Genomic DNA, 27,410 nt, shown 5'->3' on the forward strand with positions numbered 1-27,410 from the left:
ATTGAGATCTCTACTTTTTCAGAGTGCTATGCCCACCTTTGTATGCTGAAATATAGAAGACATTTTCAACTGGTATCTGCTAATACAATTTCCACCGAAAGCAAGAATAGGTTTCTGCTTATATTTGGAGTTGAGCACCATGCAGAAAAAATCTGATCTTAGGAACAGCAAAAACTGCTAGATCAGGTATTTTTGTTTACTGCTAACACTTCATACAAAAAACTAAAGAAAATTCATGATCCATAAGAAAATTTTACCTCAGGGGATGCCAAGGCAAAATAACTGCTCTAGCTAACCCTGCTCATGACGGGGGCTTAGACTGGCTGATCTCCAGTGTCCCCAGATAATTTTGACCTCTGTGCCCTGAGATGCAGGTCCTGGAGATGTCATCAAATGCTGCACATAGACAGCTTAAACCTGGGTGAAACAGCCCTGCTCTGTGCCTGCATGCTCACTGGCAATTTTGTATAACTAATTTAACCCAGGCATTTTCACATCAGCCTGCTTGCCTTTTTACCTCTTAGCCCTTCAGCTCCTTGCATTAGGAACTGTTCTATCACTGTGACAGAAATTGAGCGGTTTCCTTGGTTAATTTTCAGCAGATAAGGTCAGCAGTACAAATGGAAGATAGTGTCTCTTTTCAGAAGTGACTTTTTCATTAAAGTGGAAGTTGAGTAGGATATGCCCTAAGAAGAGGCATTTTTTGAATAAGTCTTCACTTTTGTCCTCGTTAATAGTTATTGAAAGCAAATGATGGTGATTTAAAGGTCAGTGAAAACTGCCTTAAAAGATGCTATTGTCTAAATACTGGAAATTGTCCATATTCCAATGAACCAAGGCAGCACAAGTTGCTGAAATAAATAGAAGGACAGTTATCTCACTTGTTGAGTACTTCATAGTTTAAACAGCATTTAAAAGGTTTGTTTAGAAAAACATCACTAGCATTGCAAGATTCCTAGTAGATAATATGACTGATGTTGTTTGTAGGTGGCTTTTTATGCAGTTAATATTAGCATAAAATAATACCAACGTGATAGCTATTGAAGCAGAACAGTAAGTTATTTTTTGTCATAAAAATGAATGGGTCTGTCTCTGGTAAACCATTCTCTCATTCACAGTCTTCAAATAGTTCTATTTGTGTCTATTAGAGTGTAAGTAATTAAGTTATTTATTGAGCAACTGTCAGAGGAATATAAGTAGCTTCTGGAAGAAAACAGCTCCGGCTCTTAAACCATAGTATTTTGCAAAACCTGCCTTTTCCTTCGCAAACACATCCCATTGAATTGCAGTTGTGGGGTTAAGCAATAATACATAAAAGCTGGTTGTCTAGATGAATGATACTTTAGGAATATAGTTAAAACAACAAATGAGTGTTTTAAGAAGTGACTATAGTGAAGGTGTGATTTGATCTACTTTGTTGCTGTACGAAAAGGATGAATCATTACAGTTTGAATATTCAGACCACAAAATTCTGTGCTATTTGCTTTTGCAAGTAAAGGAAGTGAGACACTAATTAAAAAAGTGTTAGATACCTAGATATACAATAATGAGTATTTTATGTGACTGATGCAAAAAGTCTGCAATGACTAAGTCCATGAAGTGTTTCTTTTACTGTAATGTAGTCTTAATTTTTATCTGAAATAGTTTGAGGTGCACATTATAGTTTCCAAAATAAGTAGAGATTTTTTTATTATTAATGAAGTGTCACACTGTAATTGCTTTTGGTACCATGTAAAATTGGCTTTAAAGCTTTGCAGTGCAAGGCATGTGATGTTGTGACTCAGATGATTTTTACAATGTAATGTGGGTTTTTTTGTGTTGAATTAGAGCAATTGAAGAATCACTTCATTAAGTTGCTTTTTATTGTACAGAAGTCTCGACTTCTTTGCCCAGTTCTTGAGCTTGAGTTTACCTAATGGGCATTTTACAAAGTGAAAGCAGAATGTTCCAAGAAAAAAAGATTCTTTTTGGAAAAAATCTCTATAGACTCAAATGCGCAATGTAGAGATTACATGCCTTGTTAGCAAGAATAGATGTCTCAGGGGGCTGGAAGAGTCCAGACTTCATGAGGAAAAGTAATAGGATAGGACTGGTGCAGGTTTTTTTCTCTGTTTCTTTTTCATTTGCCTTCAGTCTGCACTGCTGTGGCTTGCACCAGAAAAATTATAATCTTACGTAGCTATCTATCCCAATTTTCTTTTTAATATTTTTTATTGTTTTTATTACTACGTAGTAATTATTATTTATTTTAAAATAAGGTTTTAACGTCTATACTAAAAATTCCCCAGCATCTTAATCTTTGTGTCACTAGAGTTATGTATCTTTTATTTCTCTGAACCCTGTCCTTTCTTTTCTAAAACCTTACTCCCCTGAGGTTGTATCTTCAAATGTCAGGCTTACAGCTGCTCTCTTTCAGGTTAGGTTCATCACTTTTCTGCTCTAAAGACTAATTCACATTGTAGACTGCACAGTTCTGTAAGTGCTCTGAACATAATTCTCTCTTCTATGTAGGTGTTACTTTTAACTGTAGTAACTATTAGAGTACTACAGTTACTGGCAAGGATTGATGAGCATCTCTGATGGACATGGGCATATAAAAGAGTGCTACACAGGCTGCCAACACTGGATAAAGACTGCCATGAAACTGTTTTCAGAAGGGATTCTTGAAATAAGCCTAAATGCTGGTTTGCTTCTTCAAGCTGAAGATTGACTGTTCAGACCCCTTGGCATTAGCATTTCCCACTTACAGTGATTATGAACACTGTGTTTTCCTGTATTTTAATTATTTCCATACACTTTTATGCCAAACTGGGCTTTTGAGTCACTATAAAAAGTTATAATGAGGCTTCCATTATTCTTTTATGCATAGCAAACTGGAGTTGGCAGATGTTAGCATCTGTCTTCCAGAGTACTTGAAGTCTTCTGCAAAATAAATATTTATAATCAGTAGCCATTTAGGAAACCATATGCCAAGCGTGAAACAACACATAACATTTATAAACTTTTGTATCTTTTCAGGATTAGTACCTTACTCTCCATTATCTTTCATATGCTGCTGGTACTTTTTTATGAACTGTATCTGGCTCATGTACAGCCCCAGGCTTTCAGAGGTGTTAGCAGTACCTACTGTTTTCTTAATGCTCCTGTCGTATTTTTGATCTTTGTTTTTGACTGAGCCTTTCTTTTGCTTCTTTTTGTTTAAATATGGTTTGAGTATGCAACATCTAGAAAATGTGAATCCCAGGTTTCTTTAATATTGATGAATTCAGTCTGACGATCAGTAGCAGCCACAATTTCAGCATCAACTCTTTTATTTATTGAAAAAATGTACCTGTGCATTGCAAAGTAATGAAATTCAACCCTGTGCAGAGGGAAAGGTAAAACAACTGCATTTCTTAAATCAGCCCACCACTTGTATTTATTAAGCATCAGTGGTCTTGCACTGCTAAGGAACTTGCTAAGGTAAGATGTAATGAAAAGTTTGAGTACATTTTATATGAAGACAGGAGACCATATTGAAAAGTTACAATGGGAAATGTGAAAAATAGCAGAATATTCTTTGGGGAGGATATAGCTACCCTCAGTTTCTAGTGCAGTGTTTGTATTGTACTGGTTTTTATAATCTTAAAAATAGGAGGGAATTTCAATAGGGACCAGGGAAATAGTTTACCTCTTTCTTGCAAAGTGTAGGAGTTTGGGAGAGTCTAGGCTCAGAAATTAACTGGTTGGACACTGAGATTTTTTTTATTGTTGTTGTTGTTATTATTATTATCATTATTATTAAGTTTGTTGATTTAGGCTGCCTGGAGAAGTGAAGTCTACTGTAATGCTATCTACAGTTCAGCATTCAAATAACAATTTTGAATATGTAGGGTTGTGAGAAAAATTTGAACTTTTTTCATTAAAACATGTTTGGCATTTTCTGAGACATGCTAGCTTGCCTCCTGTTGTTACAAGAAGAGGAAAGAAAGGATTATTCTGTTACTATGACACATTTTTTCTAAACTGTTCTTTAATAGAAAATAGACATACACATTGCTGGTGGAACATTGCTTCCTTGAAACATAATAAACAAATGCTCCATTTAATACTGTTGACTTTGTTCTCATAGATCAGAATTATAATAAAACAGACCCAAATTATGTGATGTAGAATGACCTCCACATAACTTGTAAAATTTGCTACAGTGTAGTGAGCTCACTGACCCAAAATAGATCCACCCTTTGTCGAGTGGATCCTGATGCCCTCTTGTGTGTTTTCCCCTCACTCTTCAGGGCTTTATTCTTACTGATGGTGTGACAGGAAGAAAGGAGGCATAGTTACTTCTTTGCCTAATTACTCCTCTGCTGTAGTTTCATATGTTGTCTGGGTAGCTGAAGTGGGAGTAAGCAGAAGTGTTCACCTTGGCTAGGCTGGTGTAAACCAGTGCTGAATGGAGGGCAGCAAAGTGGCTGAAGATGAGCACTTCTCCATATGCACTCAGGCAAGTCCTATGAAGATCTACTACTTTGTGCCAGGTTCAAGATGAATTAATTAGAAGACTGATCTGCCTGATTCAAGTAATACTGCAAGATTCAAGTAATTTTTAACTCACAGTTTTGCTGATTGGCCTTTTAAGCCTCATCAGGTCTCAATTTGTTGCCTTGCAAGAAAAGATAATATATATATATAACCAAGGTAGAGTTCAAATAGAAAGGATCATACAGTGTTGTAAAGCCAACAGTTGCTTTCCCAGTGAGCTTTCCAATCTGAGCTGCTCTGAAAGTGCGTACAAGAAGAATTAGGCCTGTTTCCCCATGAGTTGCATCTCTTATTAGAGATGTGAATATGTGCATGCTGAAAAACAAATACCATATATTTCCTCAGAATTTTTTTCCTGTATCTTGCCTCTTTCTCTGTGTGCTGAAATATATTTTTTTTCCGTCTGTTTTAGCAGCCCATCCTCCAGTGCTGTCAGGTGCATAACCTGCAGACCATCCCTTGCTCTTTGTTTGGCAAATGGGGGTGGCCATCACTGACATGACAGTAGTTATTAACACTACATTCAAATGGATAATTTGGTCTTATTTCTGGACTGTATATAATTTAATCCAGTTAAAATTGTTTAGCTTGTCTCATTTGAGATCATTCTTGTGGCTGTGCTATGATAGCCAAAAAACAACTATAATGTCTGCTAGGTAGCCAAATTCTTGGCTACTTTTTCAGCTTGTCAGCGCTATCCCACTTACAATAACCTTATACAGTTGGTGCTTTTCCTGGACCTCATGGAAAACAAAACAGCCACATAATACTGCTTTTCTGGTGGTTGCCTCCAGGTAGAATTGCCAGCAAGTTCAGTCTCAGTAATACAGGATGAATATTCTTGTGGGCTGACACCTTTGCAAGCCAGGGTTCGTCTTGCAACCTTGCATAGCTTCTTGTGGAGGACCGCTTAAAGGAGAAAAGTGCTTTAGCTAAAGAAATGAAGGACAAGAAAAACAGATCCAGATAAAAGAAATTCTTATCTCTTATTCTGTGCCCCTAAATCTAGGGGTGTCTTCTCAGTTAGACTAGTGTGTCCAGAAATGTTTTACTAAACTACAGAAAGAATGGAGGGAAGGGAAGAAGGAGGGGAGTGAAATGCTTTTGACATGGCTCTGTTTACACTTCAGCCTCTATTTTTCCATTGTTGCTTGAATGTGATCCTGCTTGGAAAGATTTCTGAAATACACTCTCAATACTTATTCAAAGTCCTTACAAATGTTCTAACAAAATTCCTTCTGGAGCAGCCTCCCTGCCTTTATTTTCCTCTGCTGGGAAATTTATTCCATGGAGACCTCTCTCCCTAGCTTGCAAGGAAGAGGTCATTCAAGCACACTGGGCTGGACTCTGGCTCTTTAGAAAATCAATACAAAATCTTGCTTCATTTAACACAAATCTATTAGGTTGATGTAAGTTGGAGGATGGAGACAAGGAGAGGAGTGATCCAGCAAGATAGCTTTCTTCCAGCACTTTTCACTTCCTTTCACACGCCCGTCTCTGAGTTGTCTGTCTCTGAGGCTAGCAGTTTTGATAAGCTGCAGTTTATGATTTAACAGTTTACAGGTTGTTTTATATAATGACTCACTGTACAATACATCAGAAAAGAAGCATCAGCATTTATTTTTCTTTGCTGCTTTACGGCATTTCACTGTTAGGAACATCTTTTTTCAGGTAGTTGGCTCACAAATAGATATGCTTGTGTGCTGTAAATACCAGAACTTTTCAAAAGTGCTGTAAATATTTACCCTCCTGTCCCTGAGGACCTGTTGCTTTCACAGAGGTGGAGGAATTAATTTGCTGACAAGTGTAACTTATTAAGAAACAACTGATAGATGATAATATCCAGCCTGGTGTGTTAGTTCTGAGCATAGGGAGTGGACACAGAATGGGAATTAATTAGAAACTCCAGGATGAGAAGATTTCTAATTCTAGAGCAAAATGCATCAAATGAAACACTGTGGTTAATTGCAATTTGTCTTACATTGCTTTTTGTCCAAAATAAAAAAAACAATTTCAGTTGAATGTTTGTGACAGCAAACAGGGAAAGAATATTCTTAAACACAAGTAAAAAGAAAGAAGAATAAAATGCTGAAGAGTAGGATAAGATACTATATCAAATTTGCTTCTGTAATAAACAGAAAAAGAAATGAGAGTTACACTTTTCTGTCATTTTGTTTTAAACTCTTCTGTACTGGTGGAACTAAAGTCCAATTTACAAACACTCTTCAGAGTAAAGTTTTGGTCTGCTCAGCACCAAGGATTTTCTCTCACTGTAGAGAAGATAATTTACCACTTCTCTGAGTTTCAAAGGGGCAGTCTAATGAAGCAGGCAGACTGTTTTCTAAACACATAACTGAATGCTCTTGAATTATTTTAGGTAATGATAATATATGGCTTATTTCAGGTTTTGTTCAAAGCTTAAAACTTTGGCCTATTCTTGTTTGTAAAATGTTAGGACTGCTGAGGCACTAGTGATCACTGTTATATGAGGAACTTGCTTTGTAGTCAAGGGCAACTAATGAACACATTTGAACAGTGAGCTTTAAAATCAAACAGTGTTTTCCAGAAAGAACTCTTACACGTTCTCAATGCTCAGTGAAACGTCACTGAGTTATGTGTTCTCTGACTTCTGCTAAATGCAAATATTTAATTTACTCATCCATACAAAACTGAACTCTTTTTATTGAATGGAATCTGTGTATGTTGGAAACACATTTACATAGAGTTTGGTTATTATTTAATTAATTTATACTTTATTTATTTATATTAAATTGACTCATAATTATTTAATTGCCTGTTTATATGAAAAGTATTTTTCTATTTGCAGAGGTCTTTTTATTTCTATTCATGACCGGGGTCACATTGCTACAATGCTTAAATCCTGGCCAGAAAGTGTCATCAAGGTAGGTGCAGTTTTAGTTGCATGACAAAGCTGATGCTGCTTTGTAGCCAAGATACTTGGTTAAGGTGATTTTTAAGCTCTTTATCAATTTAGGTTTCAGTGATTGCTTAACTCATTTTTTAAACAGAAAGACTGCTGTTACAGCCAAAGTTTGAAGCAGTTAAACCCTTACTTATTAAGCTATAGGCATCCTTAACTTATGAACTGGTCAATTACACTTAATATTATACATGAAAAAAACCCAACAACCTGAATGCTTTTTCTACATTTCAGAGAACCACAGAGTGGTTGAGGTAGGAAGGCACCTCTGGAGATCATATAGACCATCCTCCTGCTCAAGCAAGGTCAGCCAGGATAGGGCTATGTCCAACCTTTGGGGTTTTGAGTATCTCTCCAAGAGTGAAGACTCCACAAGACCTCTTGGCAAACCATTCTAGTGTTTGAGTTAATAGTTCTCCATTTATGATGCTTGATGAACTCTCTCACAAGAAATAATAAATTTCCAACTAAAATACCTTGTAATGGAATATGACAAGGACATTTTTGTGTTTTCAGCTTCTTGCTGTACTGAGCACTTCTGTCCTTTACTATGAAAAATCTTTCTGTATAGCACAGACAGTTTTTTGGGGTTTACTAAGTTATTGTATTTTTGTCAAAGAAAATACCTGCTTCCTCATATGCATAAGTATGATGGAGTTATGTTATTTGCTCAAGGGAAGAAATACATCTTCAAAAGGCAAGAGCCAGGTGATTGTAGACATCACTGTCAAAGGCCGGGAGGAGTGGCTGGCTCTGGTTCTTCTGAGAACAGACATGACAAAACCCAGGAGTCTGGAGTTATTCTTTTTTAGTGGATAACTTCCTTTCCCTTCCTATTCTGTTTTCAGACTGTTAACAGAAAAATGGAAGAGGGAACAATTCCAGTTCCCTTGTAATGTAATACTAAGTAGCTCTTTTGTGTATTCTTTAAAGTTTTATATGAAAGTCCCATTTACAGTGAAGCAAAGGTCTAAAATAGTAACAAAACCACAGTAAAATACAATAAAACAATTCTGTGCCTTTGCTGTAGTATTGATTTGTTTGTACCTGCTAGAATTTTCGCATGAAAATTAAAAAATGGTGGTAAGAAAATAAAGGAATACTTAGTGCATTTTTAAGAATGACTTTTACAGTGTTTTTATTTCTTCCTCCAGGCTATTGTGGTGACTGATGGGGAACGTATTCTTGGTCTTGGAGACCTCGGCTGTTACGGAATGGGTATTCCTGTTGGTAAACTGGCACTTTATACGGCGTGTGGAGGAGTAAAACCTCACGAGTGTCTACCCGTGATGTTGGATGTGGGAACAGATAATGAGGTAAATCCTTTTCTGAAGTGTAGTGAATATTGTGTGCATGTCTGTGTACTTCAGTTTTAAATTCATTAGAGTTATAGAAAGCACTGTAATGCTATAAATTTTCCCCAAATGTGGTCCTAGTGCTTCAAATGTGTGGACTTTACCCTCTTTAACTTGGCTTCCCATTTGTGTGAAATGCAGATATTCAAAGTTGTTGAAAATTGGCTCTTTGCTTTCTAGCACTTTGGGATTACTAGTTAATTATTTAGCCCCTGGTCTTCCTTCTTTTTTTTTTTTTGTCTGAAAAACTTGAAGATTACAAATATTGGCAATATCATTATGCTTCTGTAGAAGTAAACACATGTTCTCGTATAAATAATGCAAGCATTACACGTTGTGTATGATAAATATATCAAAGATTTATTTGTATTATAGCTAAGTAAAGTATTCCTGTACCAGTAAATTTAGCTGGGGCTTCTAGATTGTTGGATTGGGTATATGCATTTTCAGCTTTATACACACAGATCCACCCCTGCCCCACTGGAATAATTTAGACAATACATCATTAAAGCATTACTGAACCAGAAATGCCTGCTACCCTTTCTCTCTGTCCCCCCAGAAACTTCCTCTAAAAGCAGACTTACTTCTGAACACTGTAGCATGTAGCCATATCAAATCTTATACATAAGTCTCATTCACTATAAAATGGTTTTATTCCTGTTTTGAGCAGCTGGGCCAGTTATGTAATCTATCATTTGATGTTTCTAGGCAGTTAATTGCATCAGCTACTTCTTATACTTCAATACGCTTTGCATTTTGCTTTTATGATTGTGTTTCATTGTACTTTTTAATTTTTCATAGAATATTATTTTCTTGAAAGTTGTTGTCAAACGTCTTTAAATACACAGACCAATAGCAAAACGGGCTTACCCATACAGTAGCCTCACTTTCATGTCACTGTTCTTGTGACTAAACAATGAGTTCAGTGTGTATGAGAGAGTGGCACCCATAAAGTATTACAAGGTACATAAAATTTGTGTGAGGTAGAGTTTGTTGATGTTCTGGAATATTCACATTCTGATCAGGAGATTGCCTTTTGTGGTTTTCAATTTGGAATATGGCTTCTTCTATTAGGACGATCGGGAATGAGCCCTGAAGTCTGCTCTTGGGTTATGAACAGGTGGGACTTCGTTACTACATGGGCCTGATAGTATTCATTAATGGAGGCTTGGATGTAGTTCCTGGGCTCCTTTAGTCAAAGTCAGGAAACCTGGGGCACCAAGTCCCTTAATTTCTTCCAACACCCTTCCTCTCACCCAGTAGCACATCACTGTTCCCTCCTTAACACCTGTGTTCATTGAATCTGGTGGTGAGTCACTGTAAAAAACTGAAATGACTGAAAAGTGTTCACAAATTTGCTAGCTAAGCTGATTATATTAGGTCAAGCTGCTGTGGAATTGCACTGCAATTCCTTATCTTAAAATCTAAAATTCTTGGATAAATAACTATATTTTCATGCTATATTTTCTTAGTCTAGCCAGTATTTTCCATAATAAAACACAGTAGAAATCACTCTCACAACTTGAGCACATATAAATAATAATTATGCTGAACATATTTTTTGAAATGTGCAGATGTTTTCCATTTAGATTAGTTCCTTCTCCCACTCTGCGGGGGCCTCACTGCTTTAAAAGAAGTTTTAAAATATGTACTTTTGGCAACTATAATGTGGAGGTGCACAACCTGCAAATTCTCCAGAAAGATTAAGTCTTCCTCTAAAGCAGATTGCAAAAAAACGTAAGATTTTACAAGTTCTCATCCTGGATTACTTTGTTGTATACAGGACTCGAAACAGGAATTTTGAGGAGCAACTCACTCTATTTCAGACGATTATTAAAATCCTTGTTGCTGTTAGTTTTAGCTGAGGTATTTTTGGCTGGGGTATTGTCCTGTTACTCATAAAACCAAAGAAAGAAAACAGAAGGAAATAAAGCATTTTTATACATTTGCCTAGATAATAAGCAAGAGAAATGGAAACTGCTTATTTATGGGTAAAAATTGACCTAATAGAAAGTCTCATGTTACCAGACTAGTAAAGTGTTCCATGTAACCTATGTGGGACTGAGTGTCCAAAAGAAGAAGTGTTGGCTGCTGCTAAAAATAATATGCATGTTTTGGAAATTATTGAAAAATTGGAGGCAAGTAATTATTGAGGGACATTTTTTCCAAAGCATTTAAAATGTTACTTGAATTACTGTTAGTTACTTACTACAAACCATGACAATCTCACTAAAAGTTGTGCCTTACCCAGTAGCCACGTGTTTTTTAGGTGTGAGGATGGTGCTTCTTTAGGTGGGATTTTAATCCAATTAAAATATACTCAGGCACTAGTCTCATTGCTGATAGGAAATTGTTGTTGGAAATCCTGAGGTGATGTGATCTCTGAATCCTGAGTGTTCATCTAATGTTGTGGAGCTATATGTTAAATCACCTTGAAATGGTTAAAGAAACAGACTGTAGAAGAAAAAGGAATAGTTGCCAAGGTACAAACAGCTGTAACTTAATGGAAACCTACCCAAAACACATGTTCTCAGCACTGGAAGTGGGATGGTTTAAGAACGATGAAAATAATCAAGCTGGATCAAGGGGAAACATTTAAACATTAAAATGTGAGTGATGATTGTTTTCTACTTAAAAGATTCTATTAAACTCTCACAAAACAATGTTGAGGCAAGCCTGTAGATTAAGAATCAGCCTGGCTTACAGGGATGTGAAAACTGGCAGTTTAATAAAACCAAATAAACAGCAAAACCTAATAATAGAAATCAAGTTCAGAAACTGTGTTTATAGGCAGTAAAAAAGCAAAAGACACTAAAGAAAAGCAACCTAGTGAAAATAATTATGAATAATAAGAATGAGATTTTTTGTTGTTCCTGATGCTTTTCCTTAATGGTGGTATGTATGGAAGTATCAGATTGTCACTATGAATGTAGATTGGATTAAAAGTAAGGCTCTTATTTAAAATACAATGTTCCTGGTCTGATGTGAGCTTACAGATTTTGGGTTGACTCTTATTTTTTACCTTTATAAGACATTTTGAATTCATAGTATTTCTTTTAACTAGACCAATGAAAAAACAAAACAAGCCTCCTGTGTTACTGGAGAAAATGCAATTTAAAATCTATATTTCTGTGAGGAATAATAAAATACTTGTGGGTTTATGGTATCTAGGGTTGGTTTTTTTTCAGCTCTGCTATGCTTAATATCTTTATCAGTTTCTGTTGTTTAAGGGTCACAAAAGAGACATGGTTTAGCTAAAGTACTATTATCCAGCCAGAGCAGGAACGAAATCTAGGAAGATTGATGACTTGTGTTATAGAGAAGTCAAACCAGTGGTGAAAGGGTTTCTTCTGATCATAAAAATCTTAATCTAATACTGGATTGCTTAGCAGAGGAATGAAAACTGTGTTTATTTGATGTCTTAGAAGAGAGGCTCTGACAAGTTCATGGCTGCCATAGCAATTCTAAACCTAATGTGTAAATTCAATACTGGCAATGGCCAGTTGTGGAAGCTTTGGAAAGATTGTGTGTTAGCATTTTAACTTAAACCATTTACAATGAATTTCAGTCTAACTGGAAAGCATTCAACTCTTTTAGACAGTACTTTCACACAATGTGAAAAGGCCAAGACAGCTCTTATTGAAAGGACTTCTTACTCAGGCAGTTTTTAGCAGAAGGCATCTTGGTGTTCTGAGCGCCAGGACAGTGCCACACACTGGCCATCACGACCAGAAGTCACTCCAGATGCAGCTGTGGTGGATGCAAGGAAACTGGGCACACAAACATTCTCTTGCCCTATGTAGACATAGTTAAATAGCTGGTCACATATATATGCTCTTAATGTAGTGATGAGTCATGATGGTCAGTTCGCTTTTTTAAAATGTATCTCTGAACTGGTTGCTATCTGTGTAACTGTTGGTCTCTCCTCCCCAGTAACAAGAGATAAGAGGAGAGAAAATTACCTCAGCTTGTGCGAGGGGAGCTTTCGATCGGATATTAGGAACAATTTATTCACAGAAAGGGTTGTCAAGCATTGATACAGGCTGCCCAGGGAAGTGGTTGAGTCACCATTCCTGAAAGTATTTAAGAGTTATGTAGTTGTGGTGCGTGGGGACATGGTTTAGTGGTGGACTTGGCTGTGCTGGGTTAATTTGGACTCAGTGACCTTAAAAGGCCTTTTCCAACCTAAGCAACTCTATGGTTCTATTATCTAAGTACTGAAAAGTGCACAAGAGAAAGAAATATGCAGGGCAGCTCCTAGGGCAGCTGCTTCTCCATCTGTGACACTTCAGGGATTTGTGGGCTGCTATTTCAAGTTGTTTCCTGCATGCTTTGCTTTAGAATATTTTTTCCCTTAACTTACTAAAATATTGAAATGCAGAAATATGATGGTTCTCACAGTTGCCCTAAATAGGTCAATGACTGTGACTGACTGGCAATTCTGATTCCTCTGGAGGAACGGCAGGCTGGTGGTGGAATATGGAATATGGAATCCAGAAAAGCTGAGGTGCAAATTCAGGCTCAGCTCTTCAGCTTGTTCTAGTTAGCTTTCTGCATTTCACCAAAGTGTTTCCAACCATCATAAGAACTGGTGTCACCTTTCCAAGATTCATATTCTTGAAGAATACCCACCTATGAATGTGCAAATGAAATCTGTTGAGAAAACAGAAACAAACCTGCTTTTATTGTTCATATTCCAACCAAAATAGAATCCTGGACAGTAGAAAAATGAGTGTAGAGGTAACCTTCTATTTTGTACCTTGTCAATCTAAATATACAAATGTATCAAACAAATAATGTAAATTGTGTACAGCCGCAGGGATTTCTGAATAAAAGACAGTCACAATTTGCATTCATGTGTAGAGTGGTGGCACTTTTACACTTTGTTTTGGTGTAGTAAATATGTCCTGGAGTGGTTATGCTGTGATTTTAAAAAGGTCCTTTTGCCTTTCTGTTGAATGATTATCATTAGAACTAGAGACAGCATTTCTGTGACAGTTTTACTGTAAAACAGTAGTAATATTTCCTGAAGTCTATGAATAAAGATTGGTCTTATCTATATAAAAATGATCTATTTTTGTATCTGGTGCATATATGAGAACCACATTTCAATGTTATATTCTCCACTGTGTTCCCTGGTAGTTTAGATTGTTTTTACAATACAAAAATCACACTATGTGTGATCAAAACAGAAGGTTTTTAGATGCACAGCTTTTCATTTAGGTATGTTAAAATGTTATGGACCAAATTAACCTGGTTGATGAAAAGAGGCTTTTTTTTCATGCTCCACAGAACAGTCAGGCCAAGGAAGGTGCTCAAAGGTAATTCTGTGGCACAGAATTCCATACTGAGTTCCAGGCATGAAAAGCTGTAAAACTATTGATGAAGTGGATCTTCTGGGGTTTTTATCTTTTGACTGCTGCCTGTCCATGTCAGTCTGGTAGGAGGTAATTGCACTTCCTTCACCGGTTAAGTTCTACTTTATAAGTGGATTTTTTTTCCCTCTTAGATCTTGCTGCTAGATCCTTCCTTGGTAGCACATGGACAGCTCTTGAACAAAGGAGAAAATACATGAAAATTCCTTTTTCTTCTGCTTTTCCTGCTTCCAGTTGGCAAGTAAATAGTGTGATTGGATATTATTTTTCCTAGAGTCCACACCACGAGTAATTTTTTCTATTCTCTTTTCCCTGTTCAGAAGTACTGAAAAGTAAAGTAATTTCTGAATTTACAGCTCTGTCTAGCCCATTATGCAGATTAAAAAAACACACAGTATTTTATTTTGTCAGAATTGGTAGTCTCTTTTTAAATCTATTAAGTTATTTGAAGTGGACTGAATGTGCTTTAGAAGAGGGAATGGACTAGTGCATCTGTTTTTATACATGCGCATTCTAAAATTGGGAGCATTTAGTGTCATCTTTCCAGTGTGTTCAAAAGATACCACCTCTAAAATAAATATGGCGTCACCAATCACTCCTAAATATACTTTATTTAAACAACAGGAACACCTGAAACTGTGCCAACACCCATATTACACTTGCAGACTAAGGAATGAGCTGGGAAAGGGATGGTACTTACAGGAGTCACCATTTCCCCTCAGTGCAGGGACTGGTGGGGCATGTGTTTGTGGATTGCAAATATCTCACATCTCTTTCTTCAGTTCTTTCCTCTTCTGGCTCTTCAGTGCTTTTCTTGAATAGTTACAATATGTCTTCTAATACATTTACAACTTGAAAATTTCAAAAGTTATTTTTACTCAGTGTTTTAACTCAGATGAGTTGAGAATTTGCAAGTGTAGTAATAAACCTAGATTTACCCAAGATACTGAAGTTTGTAGTGTGTGTGTCTCAATCTTTTAAAGACTGCCTTTTGAAGAATCTCTGAGTTGGTCTTCTATTTTGTCCCTAGTCTTCTGCAATTTTTTTTATTTGCTGTTTCTTCTGTATCTTCTGCCTTGGTTATATTAAACCTTCAGTAGAAGACTGTGTGTAAACGCCTTGTTCTTCCTAGAGGATGCATTCTACTGGTGAGAATCAAGAGAGCAGAAATACAAAACATTGCCTCCCCCCCCTTTATGATGTAATTGTGTACAAAGGGGAACAGCATTCCCCACCGCATTTATAGCTGCTAAAAGTTTTGACTTATTTGCAAACGCAGATCATTTGCTATTCTTTACCATGGTGTTCCCAGGGGAGTGTATTGCATCACCTCCCTTTTTTTCATTTAGCTGCTTTTCCCATATTTTCTTAGGCATAGATCAGCAGCTATGAGTACCAGCACTTTTTCCAATAAAACTCAAATATAAATGGACTTGGCTTTTAAACAGTTTTAAAAAATATTTTTCTCAGTTTCATAGTACTGCAGCATTTTGTTTAATGCTGCATTCATTTGCTATATACTATAACAGTAGAAAACATTCTGTGTTTACATTACTACTATTATAATGCTTATCTCCGTGTGCCCTAATAGGGGGATGAAAAATACCTTGATCTGCATTTCCTCTCAGTAGCAAAAATACTTACAGTCCTTTTTAAAGAAATAAAAAAACAGTGAAGAGAGATTTTTTTTCATTTAGTTGTTTTAGTACAAATAAATTAAAGGAGACTTTCAAGTTCATATTATCTTTTTAATATGTATGTCATATAAAAAAATTGTATTGTTATATATTTAGTGCCAGACTTACATCCACCATGATTCTGTATTGCCTTTGCCTAAAGTTCTCTTGTTCTTTCATAAAATACTAGAGATTAGTGTTTGCAATCTTCTTGTAACCATCCAACCTTTCCATGATGCCTCTGTAGTCAACCCAAATCCAGACTTTTCTAGTGTAACCACTTAGGCAGCAATGTGTTTTCCTGTTTTTTTTTTTTTAATCTTTCCCATGCTTAAGATTCAATGGAATGGCCAGTTATAATCTTGTGTTTGAATTACTGGTCTTGAGAGTCTGGGGCCCGTTCACCAAGTTAGGTAAGCTCAGAATGATTGAAAAAGAGATGCGGAGCATGACAGTCAGATGAACCTAAACTAATCCTCCTTGGCAAATTTTATGAAGAGCAACAGACACTGCTTCGTGTAGAGGAGCTGTGCCAAATTTGTTCAATGAATTGTGTTTTAAAATGTTTTTTAATCTATTGTTTTACCTGTTGACTATAAAAAGAACCTAGACTAGACATATCCAGAATGGGTTCTTAAGTTACCTAACATGAATTCGTACTCAGTTTGCACTTCAGTTACCTCCATCTGCATCTGACATGTTGTTACTGTGTGGCTTGGGAGACTTTTACAGAGGACTTATGTCAACCTCATATTAAACAAACCCTTGTTATCTTTGAGAAATGCCATTCTACTGCTTAGTGCATGAGAAGACCTCAGCAATTGTCTGCTACTATTGATCCACTGTCATCCTTTGAACTTGGTTATTTTGGCTAGGAATATATGGTATTCTTTTTTCCAAGACTGTTAATTTATTTTTGTGAAATTTGCTATTATGAATATTTCTTTTGTGAAGTGTTCCATTTCATTAGACCATTGGAAATGGGAAAACATCAGGTGGCGCTTCAGATTTCCACATCTGCCAAACAGAATTTTGGCAATGAGTTTTAAGACCTGAAAAGTTGAAGATGGGAGGATTTTAGCAGAAAGAACATAGATGGTGACCCAGGATTTAAGTCTCAGTTTCAGCTGGCATTAGAAAGAATGAGCTGTGTACTGATATTACTGGCAGTTCTGTCAGTCCCTTTAATTTCTTCTTACTTCACTTTTCAGCACAAGGGGATCTATGAAAGAGGGCAGAAATGAATATCTGGAAATGCTTATTTTGGATAGCAAGCATGAATATCCACAGACCAAACTGATGGCAGACTTTATTTCAGGATACATTAGACATTTCCAATTCTTCATGCTCAGAAGGCAACAGCAGATAGTGTTTGTTTTGTTTGGCTCCTCAGCACTTTCACAGGCAATGGAGAAGGCAAGAGAAGGAGTAAGCATAAATATAGCTGCTATCACAAAAGGTAGGATAATATGCATCATTTATGGCTCCACAGAAGACAGCTTAGTGTCTGGGACAAAGCATGTCACCTATTAATCACAAAGGTATTCTTACAAATGTTGGCCTTGCACTAGCAGGTCTACTTTGTGCACAGAATTACTTTTTCCTTTTTTTCTTTTGGTGATAGGACAAATATACAGCTGAGATGCCAGCACTGAAATAATATCAACATACTTTTTTTCTTAATTGCCAGTCAGTCAAAGGAACATTGTTGATGTAGGGTGAGGTCCATTTGGCTCTAGTAAAGAAAATAGCTGATTGTCAGCACAGTAGACGGGGATGTCAGAGCCAAAGATATTTTGATGAAGGACCATGTGGAAGTAGCTTATGGAAGTAAATGAAATAGATGTAAGTTTAATACAACTGAAAAGAGCTCACAACAAGTGGTGGAGATTTATAGTTACGTGCGAATTGAAAAGAAATCAAAACAAAATATCAGAACTGTTGGTATAGAAGTGAAATGTATTGGTAACCTAGAACAAGATTTTCAATTTTGTAAATGGTGTCTGTTGATAAGTTAAAATTCTGTTCAATGGACTGAAAATACTTGTGCTGTCGTAATGTGTGAGCTGATACAATAATAGCAAAATCCTCTTTATTAATAGAATATTAAAGATGAATGAAAAAAATCTTTGAGGGATTTTTTTACAATTTATATTGTCTTTGTCATTTATCACATGAAGCAAGATTATTAAGATAGCATTCTTCTGAATATTGTTAGTTACTAACATTGTTATAGTTAGTTAAAACTGCACTGATGCCATCTTCTTTGCTCTTCTCTGATTCACTTGGTGGTGGTATGTTTTTTGGGTTTGTTTTTTTTTTCTTAATTTTTGTCTGGTTTTGAAAACTGGACAACTCCTTACATTCAGACATTTCTGCTGCCTATCCTAAACAAAAGTGCATGAAAATAAAAGGAATTATATGTGTTTGTTGCTTCACAAAAATGATATAGGAAAGTTTGATGTATTCACAGTGTTTGAATCACATCAAGCATCTGTATCTTGTCATACTCTCTTGATTAAGCTAAAAAAATAATTTATTAGGATAGCAACATTCCTGCTTACTTTGCAGGAAAAAAAAATCTCCAACTTCTATAAAGCATTACACTGAAGCTGGACTTGTTTTTAGGGTACTGTGTAGGCTACCATGAGAAATATCCTAAAGATTATTGTTTGGCCACCTTCTGTGGCCAAACATTGTTTTTGAGCTCATTTATTATGAGCTCTTAGTGCTGTACCCTCAAGTAGGTTTTCTCATGTCATCCCTCAGGTATTTGAGAGCAATAAACTTTTGAAAGTTAGATTGTGATAATCTATTTTTAAAGCTTCCAGTTCCCATTATCTATCAGCTGTATTTCAAAATGTAGCATTGAGGGTATTGTTAAATGTTTCTTGATGTGTGACAGGACACACCATGGAGATTTTAGACATGTAACTGCTGGGGTTCATGAAGATATAATAGTCATTAACTGTATGGGGTCTGTGGAAGGTCAGTTGTATTGGGAGCTTAATGGTTCATCTGAGCCTTTCCTGTGATTCAGTAAAAGCTTTTATTTCTCATATTTCTTTACTTTCTGATTATTATTTGTATGTTAAAATATTAGTGATTACATGCAGCATAATGTGCTGAAGTCCTAAACGATGTTGGATTCTTCAGGACTATTGTTTTCTCAATAGGCAAATGATTAAGTTTTTCAAGAAATGCCACTGGCATGCAGACAACCATTTGTTTTCAGTTTTACTGTGTAAAAGAGTTATGCATGCTAAAATTGTGTCTGATGAAATGTTCCTCTGAAACCATAGTTCTGAGTGTCTTCCAACTTCCAACTCAAATTACAGGCATTTGTGGAATTGGCATTATCCCTATCCCTGCAGACAGATGTTAACATCAGGAGAAATCTCTCAGACTGTTAAATGTAATGCAGAATATTTATCTTGCTGATTCCCCCCCCCCCCTTAAAATACACAATGAATTAGGTCTCTTTGTTCTCCTTACTAACTCTGCTAAATATGGTTCTGGCAGTGAATTGTGTCATAGAATCCTTTAGGTTTGAAAAGACCTTTAAGATCATTGAGTCCCAGTGTCATCCCAGCACTGTCAAATCCACCACTAAACTGTGTCCCTAAGTGCCACATCTACATGGCTTTTAAATATCTCCAGGGCTGGTGACTCAACCACTTCCCTGGGCACCATGTTCCAGTGCTTGACAACCCTTTCTGTGAAGAAGCCTCTGTATTCCACCCGTGGTGACAGTGCCCTATTCATAAACAGCATGCTGTTATTTTTTGATTGCCACAAGTAACACAGAAAATGGATCTTTCTCTACTTTTCCTTTTGTATAAATTCAGAAAATTCCAAGATTAGAAATTATTTCCCCTTCCTCCTGGTAATCTTGTGCCTTATTTATGACCTGCTTGATATAGCTGCTACTTGGTGTAGGAGTTTAAATGTTGATTTAAAAGGACTTGATGCATCCATGTGGTGGTGGTACACAAACACGGTACTAGGAAAAGAATGCTAGTGCTATAAGAATCAGTTTAACAAAGAATTTATGATTTTAGTTTTGAGGCTAACTTTAACAAGAATATGTTGGCACAATTTTATGTTTACAGTGGAAATCTTTTTAGTTTTTCATTTTCTAGTGTGAAAAACTGTCAAACTAGCTAGCTTTGAAGGTAGGTTTGGGGTTTTTTTCTTCAATTACAGTACTTTCATAAACAACTTCTAATCCAGTCCTCAGGAAAATGCCTGCTTTTCTCCTTATGAACAGTGCATGACCTGTACTGCAGATTCAGATGGCTCTTCTTTGATAGTTACTTCTAATAGTTTTTAGAGGTTAAACTGGTTGAAAATCATCAATGTAAGCTGATTAACCTGAAAAAAATGTTCCAATGGCATTTAGATTTCAGGGAAATACCATTTTTTTTTTGCTTTATCTGTTGGCTAGTAAAGTTGTGTTCAACAGAATATTAATAATATTTATATTTAATTTTATATATTCCCAGGTCTTTCCTAATTGAAACTGCCGTGAAGAACAAGGTGAATAGAGCAGGTTTTTGCTAGATTGTCCAATTAGGTTTACTGCAAGAATTTTCTTAATAGGAATGGTAACTTACTGAAAAAGCTTTGTCATTGTTGTGTGAATCTGCTATGCTGTACACCAGAAAGGTGAGCAGGTGGAACAGAAGCCAAATTGCTCTAATCTTGCACCTGATGTTGAGTGTATTATTGCTTTTAAAAATTTTTAGGTTTTAGTATTCAATATCAGGTATGGCAATATATATAGCTAGCCTAGCTATACTGTCTACACTTGTAATTTTCAGAGCCAATTAAGAAAAGAACTTCAAGTGTCCCTGCGAATTCCAGGTTGTTTGGAGTGGAAAAATCATAAAGGAATGCACAGCAGCCTTCTGAAAAATCAAGTGCACCTTGCTGCTGCAACTTTCTGTCTTTGTGTTTTGCACTTGGTACTGGCTTGCTAATGATGGCGCACACAGTTAGTGCACACAGCTTGTGAGCCCTTCTGGTGCCCTGACAAGGGTTGGAGGGAGCGTGCAGTGCGAGAGGTCTGGAGGGCTGGCGCCCACTGGGCACTCAGCCCACTGTCTGCCCACAGCCCGCGCACACTGGGGCCTTTATGCAGTGCCACATCCATGCGCCGGAAACATCCCACAGAATGTCCTTGGCACGGCCTGGCTTTGTGCAGTCTTCTTGCTCAGGGACAGTCTGTGGTAATTTCGTAGCGTGTTACAAGATTCCTGCATGAAGCATTCTTTCCAGCCATTAGAGGGATTTTTATTTTGCTGTTAAAGTTCGCTGGAGCTGACAGTTTTTCAGCTGGGTAAAGCTGTCTGCGTGCGTGGGAAATAACCAGAGTATAAGCAACAGGGTTCAGTGAGTATTCAAAGCTACAACTGGTAATTCCTCTTCAGGTTAAGAAATGAATAAGCTTCCTGAGCAGAAGCAAGCGCAGGATCTAAAGGTCACATTGACACTTATACAACCTTGTGAAAGTAAAGAACAAGTTGAATTGAATAAATGAAGCCTGTCTTCAAGGAGAAATAATTGAAAATGTGTAGTCTAGGTGTACAAAACTGTAGTATCACTATGCATGTATGAAAGGGAATATATTTTCTGTATTTTTTAACATAACCTTAAATTCTTTTAAACAGAATTTGAAATACTATAACTTCTTTTCTGTTACATTAGGATATTGCTTCAACAGGATATTAATAAATATTTATATTTTTAACTGTCTCAAAAATTCATAATATTCTTCAGAAATAGTTTTATTCCATGGAAATTGTTCCCTTCAAGCGCTATGCTCAGGATTGATGACAAAGAAACACTATGAATATATTATCTTTTAAACTCGTGGCTATTTTAGGTCTAGAATTTTGTCTGAACAGACAATGGATGATTTTCAGTGGTGTTTCTAGGGTTACAGATGGGAAAATAATAATTATAGTACAGTTGTTGTCTGTATAGACTGCTATCTTTGCCTCTCAAGTACTGGCAGCCACTTGGTTTTGGCAAGGTGAACATAGCTGGGCTCAACATGTCCAATGTGTGGGGATTTTCCTCCTTTATTTATAGCTAGAATTGCCCATTGTGATAGCCCTTTTTTGGCCTCCCATTTTGGAACCTTTTGTGTCATCCTGCCCTATGGAAGTTCCCATGCAGGAAACTGAGGTGCAAAGAGAGCTACAGCTCTGTGTGCCTATGCCTGTCTGTTGCGTGTGTCCAGATAAAGTGTTAGCTGAGACTCCCAAAGATGAGGTCTCCTTATTTTGGGGAGACAGAGAGGATAAGGCCCCCTTTTTCCTATACAAGAAAAGTCTGGTGTTTAAATAGCAGGGGCCATGATCTCTTCTTAGTAAGTATGCCATGGGGCTGGTGTAGTTCAAAGAAAACAAAATTTTTAAAAAATCTTTAGCTCTCTCATTATGAAACTTCTTTTTGCAAAGTATTCTACACCCTCAAACCCAATTAATGGCATTCAACTCATCCAAAATTCTCTTAGTGTTTGGAAACACATAATCTGTTACATGTTTTAAGGGCATCATCCTGTACTTCAGACTTCAAAATAAGCTTATTCTAAGAAAAAAAAGGCTTCCTAGTCTAATATAAACTGAAATCTTATCCACTCTTTCTAATGCCATGAAAAACACTTTGCAGCTGTAGGCTGTTCTTGAAGGACAGAAAATTGTGATTCAGCATGTTAGTGCTTACAAACCAAAAATTTAAATGAACGCAGATTGATTACTGGGTAATGAGTACTGATAGAAGCTGAAGCTAAGTCCAAAAGCTTTGTTCCTAACTGGCTAACTCTTCTATTGGAAAAAGTTTCACATCAAGGGAAATTTCAATCTTGTGGAATACAAAACAAAAAAAAGGTTGGAATGTCCAACTTTCCTGGAGAATAGAAATTCCACTGTGCTCACCAGCCCTTCCCCAACCTGTGAAAACTGAGACAAGAAGAAGATTACAGAAAGAATTTACAGTGTATTAACATAAGAAAATATTAACACTTGAAAAAGCAGCAGTATTCCCTTAGTTTTCTTGGTAACTGTGTGCCCTGTTAGACCAATCATACTCTGAAATGTATTTAATTTCTGGCTTATGGCATGTCTTTGTCCCAAAGCTTCAGATGTCCCACACAAATGTAGTTCTCCTTTAACTTTATAGCTGTGGCTCTAATGCAAATCATCATTTTCCATTGTAGAACTGCTGGAGGGTTTTCACATTTTAATGGTGTGCAGTTAGATTTTGCTCTGAAGCCTTACCATACACCAAACTCTGTCTAGGTGACACTGATTGGTTCTGAACACTGTCTGCTGCCATCTTTGTCAGTGGAAAGACTCAATGTCTTCACCTCCAATTTTCCTTGAAGCTGTTCACTAAAATGTACCTGTTCCAAAGAAATGTCTCATTGGCAAGTTTGAGAATAGATGACATTTCAGTGTGTTTGTGCTCAACTGATGAAATAGTTAAGTGTGCACTTTTCTGTTTCTCACTTGTTTGGCTTTTGTAGATAAATCAGAGCCAGGTGCACAGCTCAAGCCTTGCTTGAACTTTGGTTCTTTGCTGGTCTCTTTAAGTGTGCACGAGTCAGGTGGTATAAATGGCTTGCCTTTTTCTTAAAACCCCAAAGGTCATTGCGGTTTTAATTCGCTCAGGTGGTGCTTCAAAGAACTCATTATTTTATACAGATAATTCTAAATAGCTGTATATGATATTTTCACTACCAGAACTTCCATATTTCTGTTAAATTTTGAATGTAGCACACTGGTAAACCTAAATATCTCAGAACTTTTTTTTTAGCCTTAGAATAAGTGTGTCTAAAAATAAAATGGCACTAACCTTTTCAGTATCATGTAATATGCATAAAAAACCCACTAAACTGAAAAAAGCAGAGTTATGTTTTGAAGGACATTTGATTTCCAAAAGAACAAAACAAAGTCTAAGCTTTGACAACAAGCTGGGGGACAAAAGAAACCTAAGTCATTGAGGAGAAGTACCTAATCATCGTGTCAGCTTGACATACTCGATTGTAGGATGGAACTTTTTTTCCGTAATCTGTTTTGAAAACCATGAAATAGTCGATAGCAAATGTTAATTTCTCAAGATGTGTGAACCCTCTAAAAAAACCAAGGACCATGGACCCGGTTTGCATGGTGTTGACCTGAATAAAGGGATAATGTGCTTAAGCAGCTTATTCATTCTTCAGTGCCCTTTGGAAAGGGAGCGGCTCCACAATGGTTTGCCACTCAGGGTGCAGACGTAACCACTGTTCTTTTCACTTTCTGAATGTTTCATTCTTTTGTCTCCGCCCAGGGTTTCTTCGTACGTTGTTCCAAACAGGGTTCCAAAGAAACTTTTTGGGGCTATTTCTTGTCAAACTGTAACGTTTGTTAAGCAAAATGCACTGAGCTGTAAAGGAATTTTGAACCCTTGAGTATATAGCTGGCCAAGCTTTTCATCGGTGATGTGTTCCTGAATTAATTGTTTCTACTTGTGAGACTTCCCAGGCTAGAGGTTTAAACATAGTCCAGAAACACTGTAATAATTGTCTTAAATACTCCACATTAAATTTCAGCATCAAAGTTATGTGAATAAACTCAAGCTGTGGTCTTACAAAGGGACCTGCTTTGAAGTTCTGAGTTTTAGTGTTGACTATAGATTTAAATGCTCACAGACACGAGAGATACAAAAGGAAAGTAGCAAAAGGAGTGTAAGAGCCTATGTTTCAAGGCAGACGCATGTCTTGTTTAGCACTTTCTGAACAGAGTAACTGTGATACCTGTTTCTCTTGAACTTTCACAGAATCACTTCCCATCTGATCTGGCTTCTTGAAGGAATCAACCTGACAGTCTTGCTGCAAAGTGCTGTGGAAACATCTTCAGAATTTAAAAAAATAAAGGGACTAAAGATTTTTTTTATTTCATTTTAAGCATTGTTTTACAAAATGAGAAAAAATGAGAAAACAGACATCGCTTAATAAAAAACTTGTGGAAGCTCTTTGAAAAGAGCAAATCAATTTAGGAAGAAGAATTATGGGAGCTGGAAAGGGATTAAGTTATTTACACTGAATTGGAGAGTGGAACATGCAGAATGTTTGCACAGGACATGAACTGGCATGGAAAGCAGGGGCAATGGGATTTTAGAAATGAGATTTCTGTTTCTGAGTCCTACTGTGATGTTCCTGTCAGAGGTTCCTGGGGCTTGACAGTTTTTTCCAACTCTGTGTGCTCAGTCTGGTGGGAAGCAATGGGCTCTCCAAATTTGCCTGAAGTTTACACATTGCTAAACAGTTCATTTACACTTCCTGTGAATTTATCTCCCAGAGATAAAAAATTATCCTTGATTTTTCAGATTTTCCTGAGATCATTTTAAATAGCTAGGCAAACTCAAAATTGAAATGAAAAAGTAATTCCAGAAATAGTTCTTGACTACAAAGTTTGAAAGGATTATATAAGAAAAGAAGACTATACGAAAGGGACAATTACTTAGAAGGATATCAGATCAAATTCTTGCCTGCATTTTTCCTGCAGTATCTGAATTTGATTTTGCTGCTGGAATACTTACAATAATGTAAATTTGCAGGTAAAGTTATTTCAGCAAAAAAATATGCTACTTAAGCATGAATGCTACAATGAGTTGGTGAAGGGAATAAATAAAATACAGAGTACTGACTTCACCTTCCTTTACAAAGTAATTTTAATATTGAGCTTTATTTAGTTGTCAATTCAAAAAGTTGAACTAATAACTTCTGAAAGGCTGTAAGTAACATGTTAGAAACTGTTTTGAATTGGTGACAAATTTAGCAATGGTTTCAGAAAATTCAGCATTTAAACCTGCTTGATGTTTAAACACATTCTAATCCTATATCTTTACTTTTTTATGGAAGTGGAGAGAAAAGTGAGGGAGAGAGAAACATTTCTATCAGACCTGTAGGTCTGGATCAGGATACTCCCAGGGGATCCAGAATACTGCCAGAGGTTTTAAGTTTCATACTGATTCAAATCAATCTTTATTGGGACTTCTGATCCAGAAGATTTTTCATAGATAGAAAAACTGGGAGTGCAGTTTAGGCACTTCTCTAAAATCTCATTTCTGATTCTCTGGCTGAGGCAGACTGAGAAAGCTTTCCAGCCTTTTTGCTTCATGTTGCGTGCTGAAGGCTCTCTCGTGGAAGGAGGGGCTTTCTGTATTTTTCTTTACAATGTTTTTCTAGTTTAAGTTGGTGTGCAACAAATTTCTGCAGCTGTTGTTGAGTTTCCAAATTGATTTTGAATGAAAAATATTTAGTCAAGCTTCTGATCGATTCTGTGATCTGTTTGGGCATGTGTAGGAGCATTGCACACTACATACAATGGCAAAATTAGCTTATTTGTTCTCAGAGGCAGGGGAGAAATAATAGCAAAGAGTGTACCTGAGTTCCTGGGGGAGCCAGTGAAAATATGAGTCTGGGGAATTGCTGTAGCTGAAGTGGATTGTCAAAAGTGATTGCAAAACACTTTGCACTCATTTAGTAATTTGTAAGTTATAATTTGGAAATATATCAGACCAATCCAGGACCTTCTAGTAGTGAAAACATGGAATAATTCAGTCTTGGTGTTTTTATGGACCTGGGGGAAAGTCTGTATGATAAAGCTAAAGAAAGAAAAAGTATAAGATTTAAGCATAGGCAAATTCAGAAATCTAATCCAACTGATGGAACGTGGATAATTGAAATGGAGAATGCTGGAATCAAACTGATAACCTAAGAAGCATGGAAGTAAAAGTTCAAAGGCTTATTTATGTTTTGACATATTGAATTTTAGAAAGCAGCACACTTTCCAAGTATCAGCTCATCAGCAGAGTTGAAATGATGGGCTCTGGGAGAGATTGTGGAACATGATGGTAGAAGTAAAGACAATGCCTTTTTTGAAATGTTAGAGCACTGTCAGGATATAAAGGAAAAATATAAAAGTACTAACTGAAGCATTAAAAGATACTTTTGAAACCTGACTTCCTAGAGTAAACTTTTTCACTTGGAAACTATACACTTCCTTTGAGACTAAGGTATCCCTTTTCTTAGATACAAAACAGTGTTTCTTTAATCTCTTTATGTTTCTTCAGTCTTTCTGTAGACATGGATAAGTGGATATGTACTTCATATGCTTGGGTTAATCTTCAAACACTGTATTGTTCTCCCCTTCTTATTAAATAGGAGTGTAATATTGGTAACTAGCTCTTTTTTTTTTTTAACAGACATTGTTGAAAGATCCTTTGTATATTGGGCTGAGACACAAGAGAATTAGAGGTCAAGCCTACGATGATCTTCTTGATGAATTCATGGAAGCTGTGACTTCAAGGTAAGTGATATATCTGTGCTGGTCCTTGATGAATTCCACTGTGAATTTCATCTTGGCAGGAATAAAGGTCAGTAGCTTAAGAAAGGAAGACAGAGTTGTTAGGTTCCAAATAATTTTTATTTTGAGCATAGGATTTTATGAGTTTATAGCTGCCTTAACTATTTACCTTGAATATTGCAAAT

The 27,410-nt window shown here is 36.5% G+C and overlaps 1 protein-coding gene across 1 annotated transcript in view; it reads left to right on the plus strand.

Annotated features, from left to right (window-relative positions):
* The window catches only part of ME1 (malic enzyme 1), a 160,772-nt gene that overhangs the window by 58,963 nt on the left and 74,399 nt on the right, over window positions 1-27,410 (plus strand). The window contains exons 4-6 of the mRNA XM_050314435.1: window positions 7,349-7,424; window positions 8,617-8,778; window positions 27,125-27,228. Of these exons, the coding sequence (XP_050170392.1) occupies window positions 7,349-7,424; window positions 8,617-8,778; window positions 27,125-27,228 (342 nt within the window). The remainder of the gene's footprint in view (window positions 1-7,348; window positions 7,425-8,616; window positions 8,779-27,124; window positions 27,229-27,410) is intronic.

This window comes from Myiozetetes cayanensis, unplaced genomic scaffold, assembly GCF_022539395.1.
Source record: "Myiozetetes cayanensis isolate MyiCay16 unplaced genomic scaffold, myiCay2020 scf2-11, whole genome shotgun sequence".
In the NCBI taxonomy this organism is placed as follows: Eukaryota; Metazoa; Chordata; class Aves; order Passeriformes; family Tyrannidae; genus Myiozetetes; species Myiozetetes cayanensis.